Here is a 21060-nt window from a genome sequence, read left to right as displayed (position 1 = left end):
TCATGTGATATATGTTTTCTTTTCTTTCTTATCTTTGAAAGTTTTCTTGTTGGATTTTTCCATTCTTCTTTTAAAGATAGGACAATCAAATCTCAGGTGCCCAAGTTGATCACATTCATAGAATTTTGGAACTAAGGAGGAATCTTCTCCTTTCTTCTTTGGATTGAAGTTCGATCTCCTTTGATTTCCTTTGTTCCTCAGGAATTTATTGAATCTCTTTACAAAGAGAATGAAATCATCATCTTCTTCTAAGTTCTTTTCATTTGAGTCTTCTTTGTCATTTTCCTCATGAATAGAAGAAGATGAGGCTTTGAGTGCAATTCCTTTCTTCTTTTTGTCATTCTCTTCATGTTGATAGAGTTTCATAAGTTCTATTTCATGTTCTTGAAGTTTCCCAAAGAGAGTGGCAAGAGACATGTTGGTGAGATCTTTGATTCTGCAATTGCTGTTACTTTTGGTTGTCATTGTTTGCTTAAACATCTTAGCACTTTGTTAATGAGATCTTCATTAGGAAATATTTTTCTTAATGATGCAAGATGATTAAATATATGTGTAAATCTCTTTTGCATATCTTGTATGGTCTCATTTTGATTCATTATAAATAGTTCATATTCATATGTAAAAGTGTTTATTCTAGATCTCTTAACATCAGTGGTGCCTTCATGTGTAACTTTTAATGTATCCCACATTTCTTTTGCATTTTTACAATTTGAAACTCTAAAGTACTCATCCATGCCTAATGCAGAAGTAATTATGTTCTTGGCTTTTAAATTATATTGAACCCTTCTTCTTTCATCTTCATCCCATTGTTCTCTAGGTTTTTCTATAGTTGCATTTCCCACTATCATTATAGGAATGAAGGGACCAATTTTAATGGCTTCTCATATATTTAAATCTATGGCTTCTATAAAGATTTGCATACGGGTTTTCCAATAGTGATAACCCTCACCATTGAAAATAAGAAACCTATTAATAGAATTTTCCTTAGGAAATGGAAAGTTAGATGAGACCATAATTATTCTTGAAGTTTTTAAACTTTAGACAAGAATCCTGCTCTGATACTACTTGTTGGACAAGTGGTCTCAATAACTTTAAGAAGGGGGGTGAATTAAGTTTCAAAATTTTCTCACTAACAAATTTTAACCTCATTTTAAATGATATATGATAGGCTCAAAATGCAGAAGAAGAAGAAGAAGAAACAATCAATTTATTGATGTTCTTTTAACTGCGCAAGACAAAGTAAATTGCAATAAAATAACTGAGATAAGGGAAGAGAGAATGCAAACTCATTTTATCCTGATTCGGCCACTTCCTGTGTCTACGTCCAGTTCTCAAGCAACCCACTTGAGATTTTCTATTATCTTTGTAAACTCTTTACAACTTCTGAACACACCTTGAGATTTCTCTCCCTTGTGTTCAACATTCTCACAAGTCAAGAGACGAACAATCTCTTAATCACAACAATGTTTTTAGAATGTACATAAGAATTTCTCTCTTTTAGAAATGACAATACAAATTGAAGATCTTTAGAAGAATACTAAATTGATTTGAAAGTGTTTGACCAATAGTTGTTTAGAGAGCATTTGACAATTAAGTTTTCTTTTTAAAATCACTCTCTTACTTTTCGAAGTCAGACACACATATATATAGGCCCATTGTGCCTTTTCAAAATGGTTTGAAGAGATGTGTCTTTTCAAAAAGCTTTTCTGAAATTTTCTCATTGGTAATCGATTACAAGATTCTGGTAATCGATTATACAATTATATTTTTGAAGAGTCATGACTTTTCAAAGGTTTTTTTTTTAAATCTCTTCACTGGTAATCAATTACAGGATTCTGGTAATCGATTACACAGATCAAAATTCAAACAGTTTTGTGCCATTAGTCAAAAATATCTTCACAAACTCTTTGGTAATCGATTACACAGTCTAGTAATCGATTCCCAATTCAAAAAATGAATTGATTTAGCCTTTGATAAAAGAGTGTTTGATACTAAAGATGTTGAGGCCAAACTAAAGCAATTAAATTGAGATTCTTTCAATAAATTTACTAAGTTCTTATCTTAGCTTTACTTGTTCTTGATCTTGAATTAATCTTGAAGCAATCTCTATTTGCTTAACCTTGAATGTTTCTTGAAGCAACCTTGTTTGCTTATACTTTGACATCATCAAAAACATGTATACATACATTCAAAGAGTATCCACAGTGAGAAACAAACATCACTCGTAGGATATAGACCATTGAACATCAACGGTTAAAATTAGTAATGGACTACTATAAAACTACCCACACTAGATTATTTTAAAAATATATTTTTTCTCTTCTTGGTCATCGCCCCTTTCTTTCTTTCATTATCGTCTACCCTTTCATCACCAATAAGCCTCTTACTAATGTTGGTGAAGTACTTCTCATTGTCGACGACACTCCATCATCTTTCTCAACACTAACAAATTGATTTTGTATGATGACCGATTAATGTTGGTTGTTTGCTTTCTTTTTTTGGAGATTTGGTTAAGCAGGGAGAGATGTGGTGGTCTCTCACATGCACCTACCTTGTGCGTGTCACCCTTTTGTCGTCTCATAGCATCCCAAGTGTTGGCTACTCATTCTTGGTGTTTGATGCGACAGTGGAATGGCACGGGTTTGCCTTGTGCCATGGCGGTGCGTTTGCCCTGTGCCAAGCATGTAATCATCTCCTTGATGCATCACCACCATATGCACACCGCATTGTCGCTGAAGGTGCAACCCCTTTCTTCCTTCCTTTTAGTTGCAACATCATATTTGATGATTTAAGATAGTTGCATTTTTTTTTCTAGATTTGAGAAATGGGTTATGGTTTTCAATTTTTTCCATATCTAAAAAAGGTGTTTCTTTGAAGGGAGAGTCATTGTGCTTCGATGTTGTTGTTGTTGGCTTCCTTCAATGTCACCAGTGGTTGTGGTGGTGCCGCTACTATTAGCTCTTGGTCGTGGTGCTTCGATGTAATTGACTATGAGTAGGACGAGGGGAGAGAGAGAAGGGAACAAATTAAAATACTTTCTGTTTATTATATATCAATTAGCATAAGATGCAATAGTGAAAACACACGTTCTTGCAGTAGAAAAATAAAATCCCTAAATTTCATAATTATGGTTCATGCATAATTGAGAGAAAATAAATTATTTTTGGAGAATCATAAATTTTGTAACTTGGCTCTGATACCACATGTAAAACTTAAGGATTCCATAGATTAACAATTATAGGAAACTAATAGGATCTTGAAATATATGATTCTCACAAATAATAGATAAACAGTGCGTACTTTTCTCCATAATGAGACTTCTCCCCGGTGTACTTTGATTCCTTGGAAAATGAGACAAAATTTCGCTTTCTTGAAACAAAATTTCTCTTTCTTGACTATTCTTTCCGTCTCTCTACGTTCGTGATGACTAGGGGTTAGAGAGAACATTTTTCTATACCTTGTCTCACATGAGGTAACAATTATCTCTAGAAACTCCTCCTATTTAACCAAATTACAATTTAATCCTTAATTATTTATTTATTAGTCCCTACATAAATCACATATCTCTCACACAAGACATTAATTCTAACAAGAAGGGAGCAAAGAAGAAGAAGAAGAAGAAGAAGAAGAAGAAGAAGAAGAAGAAGAAGAAGAAGAAGAAGAAGAAGAAGTCTTATCAAAGGTGGGTATACAAACCCTTCCGATTCATTTCAGGCCTAGTCTATAAAGCCTGCATTTTAGATGGACTAGTTCAGTTTGTGAAATAAATGAATTTTTTTAAGATCTATATTCGGTCGCAAAAGTTCATGGATAAACAGACGCATCCACGGACTCAAATATTAATTTGAAAAAAAATATTTTTAAAAAAGTGAAAAATATATAAAATAAAAAAATAATTAACTTCACTTTTTAAATTAAAATTTATCACACTAAAATATATTAATATTTTAAATATAACAAATTAATAATAACAATATAAATTAAAGATTAAAATCTCAATATAACAAATTAATAATACTTATAAATTAGACTTATGCACGCAGGCTTCACAACCTGGACTTGAAAACTGAATAGATTTATACATTTTTTATTTTTTAAAAAGACTCGTTATCGGTGGACTTAATGGACCTGTCCACAGATACTCATCCCTAGTTATTCTAACGTGGTATCCCCCGTATAGCCCTTTAGTTATTTTGATCATTAATTACAAAGGATGCACGTTAGCCGACATCTCAAATACACACATCAAGATTCAGGACTTCAGTTTTTTATTTTTCATTTTTATGTTTCTTTTATTTTCTTTTTTCCATACAAGAAGAGAATAGAATATAGAGTGAGTGGGCAAAAAAGAGTTTGGATCGCAAGCGGGGTGCCCCACGGTGTGTACCTGAACCCTCATTCTTCCTAAAATTCCCCCTTCAAAACGAAGCGCATCGCATCGCATCGCAATCCAAATCCCCTAATCAATGGATTCGTTCCAGCAACAACCCCACGGCTACATGAGGCCACCGCAACCGCCACCTCTGCCGCCGCACACGGCGGATCCCCACCACCACCCGCACCACTTTCACCAGATACCGCCGCCACCGCCCCAAGTCCCTTGGTTCTCCTCCCAGTTCCAATACCGCCCTTCCCAGACCCCTTCCCCTCCGCCGCAGTGGCAGCAACCTCCGCCAGCTCCTCCGTCGAACGCTTATTCCTACCACCCCAATCAGTTCCCTCCGCCTCGCGCTCACGTGCCTCCTCCTCAGTTCACACCTCACTCCCACGTTCCTCCTCAGCCTTATCCTCAGGTGAAATATCCATCTTGCCCCTCGTGTTTTTTGCATCTTCTGTTCTTAGTTTAGGGTTTAATTTTTTTGATTGTTTTGCTGGTTCGCTAATTGCATTGAAATTTTTTGCAGGAATGGGGCAACCCAAATTGGCCACCTAACCAGGGCTATCCAGGTTAGTTGTTTTTCTTTATATGCTTATGTGAGAAACGTTGTTTTCGTATTTCGTGCCAGAATTAAGGTTTTGGTTTTTATTAGGGCCTGGAATAGTTGAAAATTATATCCGCTTGAGAGGGAAGCATTTGCTCAGAAATGAAAAAAAATGAAGAGTGGGGAAAAAAAAAAGGCTTGCATTGTTTTTGTTAGCTTTTGTTTGTTGGTTGATTTATGAATTATGACCATGTTATCTGGGCCAAATACATTGCTCTTTTTTTTTTTGTCTGTGGTTCATTTGTATTTGTATGTATTCTTGAGATTTTTGTTAGTTATGACTTGGCACTGAATGTTGGCCAAGATAGATACTTGCATGTGAATGAGGAATTTAGCCACTTTTCAACTGTAGTTTGCAACTAGTGTAAATGATAATTGGTTTGTGATGCTGTCATTGGAATGATAACTGTGTAATGTATTGTTTATGTGCCTCTGCATGATTTTGTAGTTCTATATGGCATCTTGGAATTTCTGTATCTCCATTTTTAATGCAGTGGGTATTGTATTTTTGACATAATGTTCTAATGATAGCCAATAAGAATGAAGATTGGGCTGCTAAGGCCAGAGCTTGGGCTGATGCTAATGCTGCAAGGGAAAGTCAGCATCCACAATCACATTTTTCACCTGCTGGAAGAATGCAAGAGCAAAGCCATTATCATGATCAGTATCAACTATCTGTTGACTCACATTATACTGATGTTCAAAACCAAACCCATCCATCAGCAAGCTATCAACAATTTTCCTACTTGGATGCATCTGTGCAGCGGATTTCAGGACATTCCCAGGAGCCTGCATCTGCCAGTTTGGAGGCATCATATAATCAAGATGGGCATTCATGCAGTGCTAGAAATGGGACCGGCATAGGAGATTCGACTGTTTCATTTGAACAAGGGAACTTGCCAACAAATCCATCAGTTCATCAGCAGGAGGTACCTTCTAGTTATAGTTCTGTTGCAGGTAATTGTTTATTTAGTACATTGAAATTGCAAGTGAAGCTTCTGTGGAAATGGATCATAAATCAATATTCTGGAATTTGCCTATACTGTATATTTGTTATATGATCCTGTCAAAATTTGGTTGAGAGAGATATCTTGGTAGTTGGAATCACAAGAATCATGATTTGATTCATGTGATTTGATGCAAGTTCTCACTCTATAGATGCAGATTGCATAGAGTTTCATTTTATCACTGGAGATGCATGTTGAATTGCTAGAACTGAACCAAATTGTAGGAATTTCAATTCTATTGTGTTTTCAACAATATAGGAAGGGTATTTAGCCGAACAGCTAATGTGGGATGAAAAACTAAGTCAGTGTTGGGTGGGTGTGACCGCAATCTTGTGGGCAAAGGGGTCTGTGAAGATGGCTTCTGAAAAATGCTCACTGTCACACGCTACCCAAATGGGTGGACACTACAGACTACAGGCCAGTAATTGGAACATGGGATTGTGTTGATGCTCTGGGGATGATGAGCCTGTGGTGTAGGGTGGTTTGGCACAGGCGATGAGGGTGGTTGGGGAAAAATAGAGTTTCTATTGAAAAGTTCTAGTATCATTGTTGAAAGAGAGAAAATTAAGTAACACTCCCCCCACCCCCCCAATTTTTTTTTTTTTTAAAAAATAAGTAATAAATAATTAACGTACATATGAGGCAAATAAATTTGTTGTGTGTACAAAATACAAATATATTTGTTATTTTCAGTATTGACCATGAATCTTATTACTCATGATATGTTGTTCACCTAATAGGTATACTAATTTGTGATTTGATTTACAGTTTGATAACCATGAGAGAAATCCCTTTTGACCCTTATGTGTTGTCCATATTTAGACAAGACATGCTATCAGCCTATCACAATTCTTGTTTAATGGACAACTATGGTTTTATGAATTATTTTTTGATAGAAAAAGAAATATTATTAGATTGGGAGGGGAGAGGATAAGATACCCACGAAACAAACTCACACAAAGCTGAAGGAAGCAAAGAAAGTTAAAATCACCCATGAGAAACTGCAAAACTAACACAGCCCAAGGAGTCAACAAAAGGGAACCCCCATTACATTAGTTCTCCTAGGAAGTTCTTTCCATTGTCCACCAAAAAACTCAACCAAAGTGGAAACCCCTAATGCTAAATTAAAGTAATAAACTCAAGACATTGCTCTCACTTTGGTCTGAAGGTTTCAAATTTTAAATATCTGGACAAGAAGAGTTTCCTTTTCAGAACCAGCATTAATAAAATTACGACCTATTGAAGACTATATTCTTGTCCTATCTGTTATTATGACAGCCTAATCTTCAAGGTCTCTCTGGACAAGCATTGGGAAGAAAGGCTGAGAAACTGGATGATGTATGTGTGGGGTTAGGTGCCACTTTTTTAATTCAAAATAATAGTTGTTTTAGTAAAAGGTCCACATCGGTTCTTGTTTAGAAATATAGGGAACTATATGAGACATTGCTTTATTCTTATCTTGTCAAGCAAATTATGTTGTTAAGTTGCTTCCACTTTTTATGTGAAGCAACTTGAGCTGAGAATTAGATGGCTCAAATTGGGGAATAGTTGCATGTTTATTTAATTATTTTCACCATCCAAGTGCTTAACAATAATAAGTTGTACTTGATTATTTATATATCGAATCGGAAGTCCTGATGAAGTACCCATTAGTGATGATTGAGCAATATCCTTTAATCACTTCAATGTACATTATTATATAGCTAATTGTTAATAGTTATTTATAAGCGGTGCCCACCTAATCGTTTTAGGTCAGGTGTCTGTTCATTTTCTGGGCATTATTTATTGTATTAGGATATAGGATATATGGATTGTTGGACCTTATATCTTTTTTGGCACCTCACTGCCTTACATGTAAATATTACCACATCTTCATCTATTTGCTCAGGACCTAGCCAAGGAATGATAAACCCATTTATGCTGGTTTATTTGCACCTTGTGATAGGTAGTAGGCGTGTATTGTTATAATACTTAAATGTTGCATATCAAAAGATGAGTTGGAGAACAGCTAGCAGTCAGTAATACTATCTCCAGTCCTATATATAAAGAAACAAAAGGCAATATTTTCTTGGTCCTGATTATAAGAAACGTAGGACTTCTCTATTGCTAAATTTCCTTTTTACCCCTAATTAATTGTGAGGTCTATTAATGATTACACTCATTTCTCCATGAAAGTGAGTGCATTTATTGAGCTGTCAACAAAAGAAGATATACTCATTGGTTGAAAAATTATCTTTTGAAAAATAATCACCTCTTAAATCATTAATATAATGAGTATTCTTGAAATAAAATTAAAATTTATGACAAATTAACTAATCTAACCACTTTTATTTGTCTTAATGAATTGGGTAATTGTTTCTTATATATAGGACCGGAGGTAGTATTAGACAGTTGGAAAGGGCTTTTTAAAGATTACTCATTTTTTTGTTCCTTTCATGAATGTATGACTCTAGATCTTTGGGGACCAGATATTTAATTTTAATGCTTCATATTCTCCCTCATTTAATTCGCGAGTATTGACTTAACAGGTAAAGAGGCTGCTGAGCAGATTCAACAATCATACTCGGCCTTTCCTTTGTCAAGTTCCTCATCTCAAGAACACCATGTGCAACCATCAATGCATGCACCACCTTTTGCGTCTGGCTGCCACTCAGTTGACTCTGCTATCAGTCTTGCTGATCAACCATTAGATTTTGCACCTAGGTTTAATCGTGATAGTGACTTGCAAATGCAATCAACTTATAGTCATCATGATTCCAGCTCTTCAATGAATAACTGGGTTTCTCCAGTGGCACCTGGTGTTGGTTATCCACCAATACCACCAATTCTTTCTTCTGGGCAACAGGTTTTAATTTTGAAATGTTTTGTTTTCCTAGTCACTAATGCTTATTATAATGCTCTTGACACTTGGTTAATTTAGCAGCATGACCCTTCTATCACCACTCCTGGTCATGTGGCACCACCATTTGGAAGGTTTCCTGGACCTGGCCTCCCTTCAACCATACAACCAACTGGTGCACCCTTTACTCTTAGCACAGGAACCACAATTCATCCTACTGTGGCTTTCTCTGCTGATGTGTATGGGGTATCTGGTATTCCTGATCGTCCTAAGAAGGTAAGTTAATGTTTGGATATATATATATATATATATATATATATATATGCGCCATCAAAACTGTTGTTAAGGTTAATGCTTGGATAGATATATGCCATCAAAACTCATTTTGCTGTTATTTTTCAGGCTTCAGTCCCTAACTGGCTGAAAGATGAAATAAAGAAAAAAGTCATCCCTGCTCCTGCAGGGAATCTGAAGGAGGAAACATTTGTAAATGATGGCATTGACAAATCATATGCGAGAGGTGATGAGGCAGATAGTAAAAGCATTGATTCGTCTAGATCAGCTGAGGATGAAGAAGACGAAGAGGTTTCATTTTATAATATTAAAGTTTGTGTCCACAATAAATTAAATGCCGTTATAATTTTTAATTCAGTATGATGTATTTCATATGTAGGATCAAGTTGAAGCAGCTAGAACTGCAGCAATCAACCTAGAAATAAAAAGAGTTCTGACTGAAGTTCTTTTGAAGGTAACCATTGTTTAAAACGTGCATTATTTATCTTATTTACATCAGTGTACTGTATGTAGCAGAAAAATAAATATACTGTAGTTCTAATTACTGCTTCTTCTTAGGTTACTGATGAATTGTTTGATGAAATTGCAACCAAAGTTCTTGCTGAAGATGATTTTACTGCTGAAGGTAATTAATCATCTGATGCCATCTCATTTTCTCTTAAATTGTATCTATTAATCTATATACGTGATTTTATTCTAACAATTGAGTATTAAATATTTTAGGTTATAACAATGTGTTTTCTGTAGTGGGTCACAAGGTTGCCACCTCAAACCATAAGGCATCAGCATCTCCTCCCTCAGCTACAGTTCCTAAGGCATCTGCAAAAGTTTTTGTTCCAATCAAAGAGAAGGTAGAAAATGTTGATGCCAGTGAAAAATCTAATTCCAGCTCTCCTGGAGATGTTTTAGGTCTTGGAAATTATGGTTCTGATGCTGATGATGGAGACAATGAAATTGAGAGTTCCAGTGTGCCAACTCCTGCAAAAGATGCTGCCTATAAGTCAGGGATTAAGAAACCTTTGTCAGATACACATGATCTATCTGTTAATGGCATTTCACAACTTGATGAGCATGCTATAAGTGAAACTAATTTGGTGAATAATCAGGTCAAAACTATCTCTTTACCATCCAGAAGTAGCAATGGTGCTGCTACTGATCAGTTGCATGATGACAAGGTGACCAAGGAATCCAATCATTCACATTCTTCCAAGGTGGTGTCTGAAGATCTGAGGGATAATGGGCTTAATTTCATTGAAAGAAACCATGATAGATTTAATGGTTTTAGTTCTAAAGATACTTCAGGGATACCACGATCTGAACTGCCTGGAAAGAACATTAGTGTGGAAAAAGCAATGGATGATCATTCAGGTAGGGAAAGCAGAAAAAAATCAGAAAAAAATGATCGACCTGACAGGAGTACTTCTGAGAAAGACTTTGTAAAGGAGGTACACAGTAGTAAGACTAAGATAGATGAAAAAGGTAATGAGAATCAAAGAAGAAAGGATGAAAGGAATCAGAAAAGGGACAAAACAGATTATGGCAGTGAAGCAAAAGAAAGAGTGAAACAGCACAGTTTAAGGCACGGGGAGAAGGCAAAGGAATCAGACTCAAGGAAAAGATCCTCTCATGTTGATGTCAAGGATGATAAAAAGGAAGCAGAAAAATCCCATAGAGGTAGTGCCACTGACGATACTAGCCGGAAAAGGGAGCATGCAAAGGATAAGGGGGAACATAAATCAAGGCAAAAAGATGCAAGTAATAATGACAGGCATAGAAGAAGGCGTTCATCTTCAGTAAGCAGTAGAGGTAGAACCAAGAAGGATTGTATTAATCATGCTGGTGATTCAAGTGGTGAAGGATCAGATGGCTCAAAAAGGTTTAAAACATTCCATTTGAACCTCATTGTCTGGTTGTCATATGTAGTCTCATATCATTTTTGTAATGCAGGAAGCTGCATTCAAGAAAGCGTGACTTATCACCGTCTCCAGTCAGATCTAAAAGAAGGTATTATTTATTAAGAGATCCTTACATTGTTCAGGTTTGGAATATTGAAGTTTGGGTGTTTCAGAACATCTTGCAATATCTTTCTTCCTGTTCATATATATATATATATATATATATATATATGTATGTATATCAGTATGTGTGTGCACGGGGGTGTGTGTAAAATACATTTACCATCTTAGTAATTCTGACATGGTTAATGTTTTTCTGGTTATTAATAGAATCTTGGTGGGTTGCAATACAAATAGTTTTTCTTAGCTTATATGTGTAAAGTTGAATCTTAAATGATGATACTAGTCATACTACCAGCTTTTCTATAATTTCCTTTAACGATTTCAGCTCTAGGTCTATCTTCTCACGACTTTAGGTGGGAGGCTTAATTGCTACCCTCAATCTTGTCACTGAAGCTCTTTCTTGCTATCTCAGAAGGCCAGAAAGTTCTATATTTATTTCTGCATTATTTTTGGACTTTGGCCGTCTAACATTTTTATGTATTTTTTATTCACTTGTTTGGTTGATAAGATTTTTTGGTCTTATTGTATACCAATATTTTTTGCAATATTATGATAGTTATCTAAATGTGTGTTTGACTGTTTGTGTAGGTTGTAGGTATTTTTCTGATACATTTTTATGTATGATCAGTTTTATCTTTGCTGGGCAAGCTTCCATTATTTACAAGATTACGTCTGCCTTGGTTCAACTTATGAGATTACTGTTACTAAAGTTGCCTGCAAGTTTGAAAATAGAACTACTGATATTCTAGTTTTTTGTACGGTATGGTAGTTGACTTATTTTTAACCTTGTTCCTGTGAGAAAACATATTTAGCCTATGACTTTTGGCAGTTTGAGGATTCTGAAGCTGATACCATGCCACAGATTCAATCATTTGGGTCTTTTTTTGTTGAAGTTAAATTGTCTTATTGCGTGTTATATTGATTGTTTTTCATAATGTTCAAGTTTGTAGTAATAATCACATTTTCATGCATCTTTGGTCTACTCTGATCTATCAATTATCCATCTGCAATATAATATAAGACACAATAGAAGAGCAAGAAACTATAGATTTTGTGCAAAAAATTGTTGCACGTGTTTATCCATAATTGTAAGGATATCTGTACCCTGAATCTAAGATATGTAGGTACATTTGTAGTTTCTGGTAAACGTTTGTTTGATTCTGATCATACTCATTAGGAACAGATAGGACTTATTGTAATAGGCTTCTTCCAATGGAGTGTTGACACTGTACCAGGTTGAGTTGTATTTATAAACTTTTGTATACTTTAAACTCACCAAGTCAGTACGGTGGTTTCATTTTTAGACAACTTTTGCGGTCTCCTCATAGCAAGCGTTCTCAGCGCAGGCATTCTCCCTATACTTCTCTTGATTCTTCCAGGTTTGTTGCCATAGAGTTTTTCAAGATTAAGATTTATGTTTTTCAGACAAACTTCCATCATCATATAAGATTAAAGTCGCACAGGTGAATTTGTCAGGCTTCATATTTATGTTACAATGGTGCCTTCTTTTTTACTGGAACCCTTTTATGCAGGGGAAGGAGGTCAAGATCCAGATCACCTGTTCGGCGGCAGAGATGAATGGATGGGGACAGAGATGGTTGACTTTGCATCTACGGTGTTCATTCAAGAGAACATAAATTTGGAGGCGTAGGGCGAAGCTTGTGATGTTTGGTCTTCAAGGGAATGTTGATTAAAAATTAAATAGATAGTGGTGACTTTTCCCATTTTTGTGGGTTCAATATAATGATACTGTTATTTTCCTGGTTTGCTACTGTTCTTTAGGGAGTAGTATAAAACTGGGCAGGGTTGAACATGTGCTGTAATATGTTTTGATGTAAAAAAGGAAACTGAAAAATCGATAGCTTCTTTCATTCGAAATCCAGTATGTACTTATATCCCATCAATATCATAATTCGTAATGACAAATTCATAAATGGCTAATCCTATTTTTGCTGGATGTGTTGGCTGACTGATTCAGATAAAGTTTAATAAAATAATCTACTGTCCATTTTTCTTGTGTTTTTTTCCCTTTCCTTTTCCACCTCTACCCATGTCACGTAAATACTGAATAGACGAGTTGAATGGAGAATCATCTATGCCACCTATCCCATGCAAAAAATTATCTTAGATGAGGCTATTGATGTTAGTGTAACAGGTACAAATGTGAATGTCTGTGTTGGTTTAATCACTTGAGTTGCGTTAAAGTGAATGGCAATACACGTTTCTACTGTGTCTCTTAGCTTATTGACTAGAAGACGTTATGCATCTTGTAATGGCCACATTCTGTGCTATTCGTGATTTTGTGATATTGCCTTCCGCGAGTTTGAAACTTCTGATTTAAATTTTGTAATTCATCTTGAGGCAGTTTTAGAAGAAATCTTGCTATTTTTTCAGGAAAGGAAGTTACAACTTGCAAGATTTCTCTATAAAGGTAGGTAGAAAAGTTTGGTGCCGGGTAGGCAGTATGGCAATAATTGTATTATCATTTTTCAAGTGACGCGGCAATAATTGCGAATGAGAGTCACGATTCTGTATATTTGGTTGTTTTCTAGGCTGTTAGCATTATTGATTTTTTAAATAAGGTGTGACATTGATGGGTAGATAATTTGTTTCCTAATCAGATGATCATGAGTTTGATTCTTCATGGAAAAATATTTATTGAGAGAAATCAATTTCTTAAATGGATGTCAGTATTTTAGAAGATTGGTCTTTGATTTTCAGCAGAAGGATATCCTGATTAAAAAAAAACATTATTGATTTATTGTTACAGTTAGCATTATTGATCTTTAGATCTTATTCCTTAATCAATTCTGAAATCGTTATGATCATTATATTTAAGCCACGCCAATAGTCGGCCAAATTCAACTGTATACATTAGTACATTTGTCAGGTCATTCTGGTTAATTTATAATTTATTTGATTAACTTGTTATAAACTTGTTTGATTAAAATAGAAGTATCTGATAGTAGTGTTTAAAATTATAATTTATTATTTATTTTTCATTTTCACCTTTAATATTTTAATAAAATTTCTCATTTGCCATTTTCATTATTAACATTTGTTGATGATAAACATTTATTTGAAGAATAAAAGTATTTTGATTCTCAAATAGATGATTTTTCACTGTGGCTCTAACCAATAAATATATTTCTATTTTTGGGACTTGTAATCAAACAATAAATAGATTGTAAAGACCATTGACAAGAAAATAAAGGACTTGAATTAAGAACTGGATGAGAACATACATTATCAATAAGAACCTATATGGCTATATCCATGATGATAGATGTGTGTGGTTTTTTATAGATGTGTAAATGTTTCCATAGAACCTATAGTTAAACAACTTGTGCAACTTTTCCGTCCTGCCACTAATAAGAATCCACATTAGGTAGTACAAATCAAACTTTGTTTACATCATGTAGTATGGAACATGACAGTTTGACTAACTAGTTGACCTTTGATCAAGTAATAACAATCTTATATCAGTAATATATTTTAGGGTTAAATATTTTTTTTACTACAATTTAGTATTGTTTTTTTTTTCATTTTAATCCTTGTTATCCTTAAAACATTTTAGTTAACTTTTTAAACAGTAAAAAAATATTATCTAAAATACTTTAAAGACAAAAATATAGTATTAAATCAGTTTTTTACAAGAACAGAAATGAAAAAAAAATATTAAATTACATGCACATGCACGAAAAAGATATTTAAATCTATACTTTAGAATGATCATATTTTGATATTTTCTTTGTAAAATTCCCCTAGTTCAGTAGAGGGGACAACCATGGTTGTCATTTATCCGTGTTTTAGGTGAAGAAAGCAGTATCCATAACCTAAGACTAAACTATTGATTATTGATTGTTAACTGTAATTAGGTAGGTTGCTAATTATATGCATGTTGTTGGTTTAATTAACTACCTCAGCCTGTCTCCTTTACGTATGCATTTGGAAATGTCCACATGCTATTCGTGAATTCATGATGCAGAAAACCGGCAACGGCATTGAACCTCGTTAACTTCGATTTTACTCATGAAACGTTTTTTTATATCTTTAGTATCTTTAACGAGTTTGACTCTTGACTAGTATCTTATTATCATCTCATTCTTTTTTTTGTTTTTTCTATACTCAATTCAATTCTTGCAACTTTGATGAAGACCTTGGAGGAAGCCAACGTGCTTGTGACGTCAGACTACTCCACATGTCTCAATAGTGGCTTAGTGGGTTTGTTAGAGTTGCATTTCTTTCTTTCAGGTAAAGCACCACTCTTCCTCTCTTTCTTTTAACAATCCATGAAGAGTTTATTTTTTATGGAAAAATGTTAGTTTTTTTTTGTTAGCGGGTCGAACCTATGGCCTTTTCCCCATTTCCTTCTCCCTTAATAACCAAGCCAACTTTATATCTCCACAACCCATAAGTTGACACAACAAGAACACATTTTTCTCAGTAAAAAGCCATGAAGGTCCTTAAATTTTAATTTTAATTTTTTTTGCATTCTTTCAAAAGCCTTGTTTTCAAAGCATGCTAATCTTGTTGTACTTAATTTTCAGGGATCTCAGGTGGAGCTATGGTTAGTTTGGCTATCTGGGTTTGCCTTCATTTCTCTCTCTCTCTATGCCACTCAGAGATTATCTTCACTAAAGGATCACACCAGAACTTTCAAAAATGCTATCTTGGATTCCACAAGTCTAAGTAATATTACCATATTCACAGCTCCTAAACCCTTTAAGGGCTCTATTAGGACCAGACAAACACTAGCTATTCGGTCATGGTTGGCTCTGTCTCCATATGTTACAGTTGTTTTGTTCAGTCAAGATCCTTCTGTTTCCTCTTTTGCAGATGCTTTTGATTCCAGGGTTTTAGTTGACACTAACATTGATTTCACGTAAGTAAATTGTCCCTCGTGTGCTAGAGAATAGTATTCATGATTTGATACTCATTGCAGAAATTGCTACTCGGGTGGTTTTCTAGTTGGTATATTGCATTACTCAAGGTCATTAATTTGTTTGTTCTGTCTAAACCTCATACTGTTATCACTAAGTTATACAAGTCACTTGCATATATTGATTTACTTTTTATGTTTAATTTTTACAGTTAAAATCCTTACATTGTCAATCAATTAAAAATCACCTTATAGATACCTTGTAAAATAATTATTACAAAAATTAATTATTTTTAATTATATTGCAATCATGATTAGACGATAGTGTAACAACTTTTACTCTCCTTGTATATTCCAATTAAATTCTTTTTTTTTTTATGTGATTGACCTGAGTGAAGAAAATAATACAACATAAAGATTTTTTAATAAATCTCAAGTAAGACAAAGACCATCATCATATGGTATCCTCTTTGTTTCCATAGATTATATACAATGCTGATAATAATAATGCATGGCGATGGAGTTTTTGGTGTTTGTCATGTAATTGATAAAATAAGCCAAGTCATTGTTACCTAATGTACAAGGAAAGATCTAAATTACTTCTATCTAATTATTATCTTTTATCCAGCTTCCTTGGTACTCCTTTTTTCCATTCCATGGTTGCAAAATCACGCTCATACACATCAGAGATATCTGTCATCATTGATTCTGAAACCGTTATCCTTTCTGGATTCATCTCCACTCTAAACCATGTGTATCAACTTGACCATGATTGGCTTCTTGTTGCTTCGGCTCAAAATGTTTCTTCCTTTCCATTCCATTTGGATGAGTCTGGGAAACATTGGCAGACGGATAATAGGAAACGGATGAATGTCCAGGAGGTATGAAAAATTGAAAATCTTTCAAGGGTCTGAGAGAAATTACTCACTGAAAACACTTAACGAAAATTCTTAGCCACACTCACTTTATATGCTCAAGAAAGCTATATTGAATTGTCCCTCTTCTTCAGCTGCAGAAAATACTTCAGCACAATTGGCAGGGGAAACATTGTTGTTATTCAAGAATGCTCATGGTGTGGAACAACAAGGATGCGCCTCTACATAGTGGAGTTCTTCCTCCATTCTTGTACGGTAAGGGTACACACAACAATTGGCTGATTCATGAGGCCATGTCATCTGAGTTCAGATTTGTGTTTGATGCTAGTTTGACCATCACAAGTTTCCATCTGAATGAAGAGGATGATTTCAGTCCTACACATGGGAATTCTAGTGCTGTAGATATTGAAAATAGAAGTTGGGAGTACATTGGCAATTCCCACATAGGGGCAAACTATGGCTCATTCTTCTATAGTGAAGCTAATTTCACTAGCCTTGTCAAACTTTTGAAGTGTAATAAACAATACATTATGGTTGATACCAAGAAAAACATTGTTTATCCTATTGGACACCAAGGTGCAATGAACTTGATGAAGGAAAAGGTTATTCCATCTTGGTTAAAGGAAAATACAGTGTATTGCATCGATCGTCTGAACTCACATACAAAATCATTAGATTGCTCTGTGAAGGATCAGACGAAAATTCCATCAATACTGGAGCTTCCATTCTCCTTAGAATCACTTCTTTCTATCACTTCAGACAAAACTAAAACAGTTATACTTACTGTTGCTGGATATAGCTACAAGGATATGCTCATGAGTTGGGTTTGCAGATTACGAAAACTTTCCATTGAAAATTTTGTTGTGTGTGCCCTTGATAAGGAAACTTCTCAATTCTCCATCTTGCAGGTATGCGCTATACTTCTCCTCCACAATAATATTTGTGGAAGTACTCATTTGTTTATGATCAATAGCGATATATTCGTGGATATAGCAGCAAATTCTTATTAAGAGTGTTCTGTACAAGCTTCCAAATAATTTCGTTAACTCTCTAAAATACTTCTAGAGGAAAGTGAGATCCATAAATTTTCATTGTTTGGGACTTGGATGCATTAGCCGTGTTTAGTCTAACATACTAAGTGAAGTTTATGAAGAAATATAAGAAACGAATCTACCATAATGTTGTTAATGCATGTTCTTTTATGGCCAAATGGAAAATTGTTAATGCATGTTATACGTACTACTAATGGTTCTTTAGTTCTACTTTGTTTTGATTTTCATTACCTATAAGTGCTATCATATTATCTGAATTCAATTTACCTTTCTCTGTTATGGTAGGGAATTCCCGTTTTCACAGATCCAATAGCTCCAAGTAACATCAGTTTTGATGACTGCCACTTTGGCACAAAGTGCTTCCAAAGGGTGACAAAGGTGAAGTCAAGAATTGTTCTGAAGATTCTCAAACTAGGTTACAATGTTCTTCTGAGTGATGTTGATGTATACTGGTTCAAAAACCCAGTTCCCTTGCTTCACTCTTTGGGCCCCGCAGTTCTTGCTGCACAGTCTGATGAATACCAAAATCAAGGTGCTTATTTCACACTTGAAGTTCATATTTTTCCAAAACTAGAAGCATAGAACAGTTAATACTAGGATCTTAGTAATAAAAGTGTATAAACCTATCTGCTTAACCGGACTATAGCAAAATTTCTATTATAAATTTATTCTGCATTTGAACAAAAAGTGTTGGAGTAACAAGCGTGAGTAAAAAGTTTTACATTTGATAGGAATGAGCATGTTGAGTAAGATATAAGTGCGAACTATGAAGTACAAATTCTGACACGGAAACCAAACCAGATACAAACACTTTGATACAACTAATGTCTAAAATATAGGACACGGAAACACCGCAAACACACACAAAAAGAGAGACTTTAATGAAATAAAATACAAATAACATAACAAAATATTTAAATTGATGATATATTCATCTTTTTAAATCAACATTCTATGTTTTTTCAAGTGTTAGAGTTGTGTAAAGATATCCACTTAAGTGTTCAAGCCAAAAAAAAGTCATTTTTAAATTGAAAACTTAATAAGTGTGGGTATCGGAAACGTGTCCACAGGTTTTGTTGAATGAAGATTTTCCCAGTGTTTCAACTATTCTTTTATTGTCATTTTGTGCAGGACCAATAAACCTACCTAGACGCTTAAACTCCGGCTTCTATTACGCTCGTTCCGATTCTCAAACAATTGCAGCCATAGAGAAAGTTGTAAGACATGCAGAAACTTCAGGCTTATCAGAGCAGCCAAGCTTCTACGACACGTTATGTGGGAATGGAGGATCCAACCGTGTTGGTGACGACAAATGTGTGGAACCTGAAACAAACCTAACGGTACATTTCTTAGACAGAGACCTTTTTGCAAACGGTGCTTACCAAGACCTGTGGCGGGAAAAAAACGTCAAAGAAGCATGTTTGAAGAAGGGTAGTTACATCATCCACAACAACTGGATCAGTGGGAGGCTCAAGAAACTTGAGCGCCAAGTCTTGTCTGGTTTATGGGAGTACGATCCCAGCACAAGAATGTGTCTAAGGTGTTCGCAATGTATCAAACAGTGATGTTAATTTTGAAGAAAGAGTTGATTCCTTCTTATCCATTCGATGAACTTCTTTTGTCCTCTTTCAAATAAAATCCTTTGGTTTCCTTTTTGTTTGCACATGTGCCAACCTTAGGAAACTGAGAAGCTTCTATGCTGACTCTCTTTAAATTGTTTTGCTATGACAAACGCGCATCCTCTACCCATTTTTAGCTTCTAAAAGAGATGGTGAAACAGAAACATTCAGAGTGCATAACAACTTTGAGGTGCAGGCTATGCTGAAGCGTGTGGTTCACTCCTTAGACCTGGTAGAGCAAAAAGAGAAGGATTCCAGAAGGAAGAACCGTCTGAGAGGAAGAGAGGCTCCGCCAACGAAGGACTTTGTTGTGAGTATAATTCATGCAGTCCCTGTGTTCAAGTTGACGAGAAAGTATCCGGGGATGTGTGTAGCGCGGCCCCGATGTGTTCAAATTTCCTCATCAATCAGTGTTTTGGCATGAAGATGTTCCGGTGCCAGGCCACAAGTACATCTTGATCTCGTTTCGAGATGTCGATAAGCTGAAAAGTAAGCTCTTGGAGGAAGAGAGGAGCAAAGAGGCTAATGGAGTGGTGCTGGAAACAAAGACCAGGTCTCCTAGTGGACACAAGGACAAAGTGAAAGTGTCAAATGGTGTAGCAGGCCATGAGGCACTGGAGACAATGATCACAAGTGGAAATGGAAAAATGAAAGAGCCAAATGGAGTTGCAGGCCAAGAGATAAGTGTGTCGTTGTCTCCCAAAGACAAAGTGAAGAGTGTAGAGATGGTGGATACAGACATGGAAGGTTCTCTAGGTGAGGGAGGTGTAGAGGAATCTTTTTTCTCTGCAAAGGACTTCTATGCCCCTAAGGAGAAGTCCACAAGCACAAGACCTTCAAGAAGAAAAGGACTAAAAGGGAAGAAGCCTTTTGTGGCACCTCTTCCAAAGGCAAAAAAACTATATAGGAGTTTGGGATGGCAACCCAGCCTCCCAACTGTGAAGGAACCCTCTCCATGATTTTGTACTGGGTTTTCCTTTGTATAACTCTTGTTCTGCTATGAAACTTGAGTGCCAACCAATTGCTGATTTTTCTTCATGGATCTAATAGATAGCTGTTGCATCATATTAATAAAATCAAAACACTATTCCCATTTCTTTAATAATACTGTTTTACTTATGCATAAGGAACTTTGGCATATGTATTAGATGCGATGACAACAACAACAAAGTCTAATCTTACTAGGTGAGGTCAGTTACATGAATTATTACATGACGTCATCTGCCTATGTTTCTTCATAGGCGGTTCCAAGCCCAAGTTAAGGAAGAGGGTTGTGTTAAGCCTCGACCGGTCAACGTAAAACTCGCCATTATACCAAACATTAGATAGACGAAGAAAAAAAAAACTAAAAACTATTGGTATAGCATTGGCATAACTTCTCACAGATCTGACTACACAAATGAAATTGAGTTATTCTCGTTAAATAGAATCCAGATATCTCCATCGCATTTCATTTATTTATTTTATTAAATTCGTACTTTCATATTACCTT

The 21060-nt window shown here is 35.3% G+C and overlaps 1 protein-coding gene across 1 annotated transcript; it reads left to right on the top strand.

Annotated features, from left to right (window-relative positions):
• The first annotated feature begins 4187 nt into the window (after window positions 1–4187).
• On the top strand, window positions 4188–20589 carry LOC100788538 (uncharacterized). Its single transcript, XM_014778500.3, is given in 19 exon segments — window positions 4188–4793; window positions 4905–4947; window positions 5514–5939; window positions 8518–8834; window positions 8913–9104; window positions 9231–9413; window positions 9502–9576; window positions 9681–9747; window positions 9870–10998; window positions 11070–11126; window positions 12445–12605; window positions 12673–12755; window positions 15691–16025; window positions 16651–16903; window positions 17032–17805; window positions 18235–18481; window positions 19081–19489; window positions 19716–19944; window positions 19946–20589. Coding segments are annotated over 19 exon segments (5889 nt in total). The 5' UTR covers window positions 4188–4466; the 3' UTR covers window positions 20528–20589.
• Window positions 20590–21060: the final 471 nt, after the last annotated feature.

Source organism: Glycine max, chromosome 8, assembly GCF_000004515.6.
Source record: "Glycine max cultivar Williams 82 chromosome 8, Glycine_max_v4.0, whole genome shotgun sequence".
Classification (NCBI taxonomy): Eukaryota; Viridiplantae; Streptophyta; class Magnoliopsida; order Fabales; family Fabaceae; genus Glycine; species Glycine max.
The sequence above is the reverse complement of the archived record's forward strand: the minus strand, read 5'-3'. Positions and strand labels throughout refer to the sequence as shown.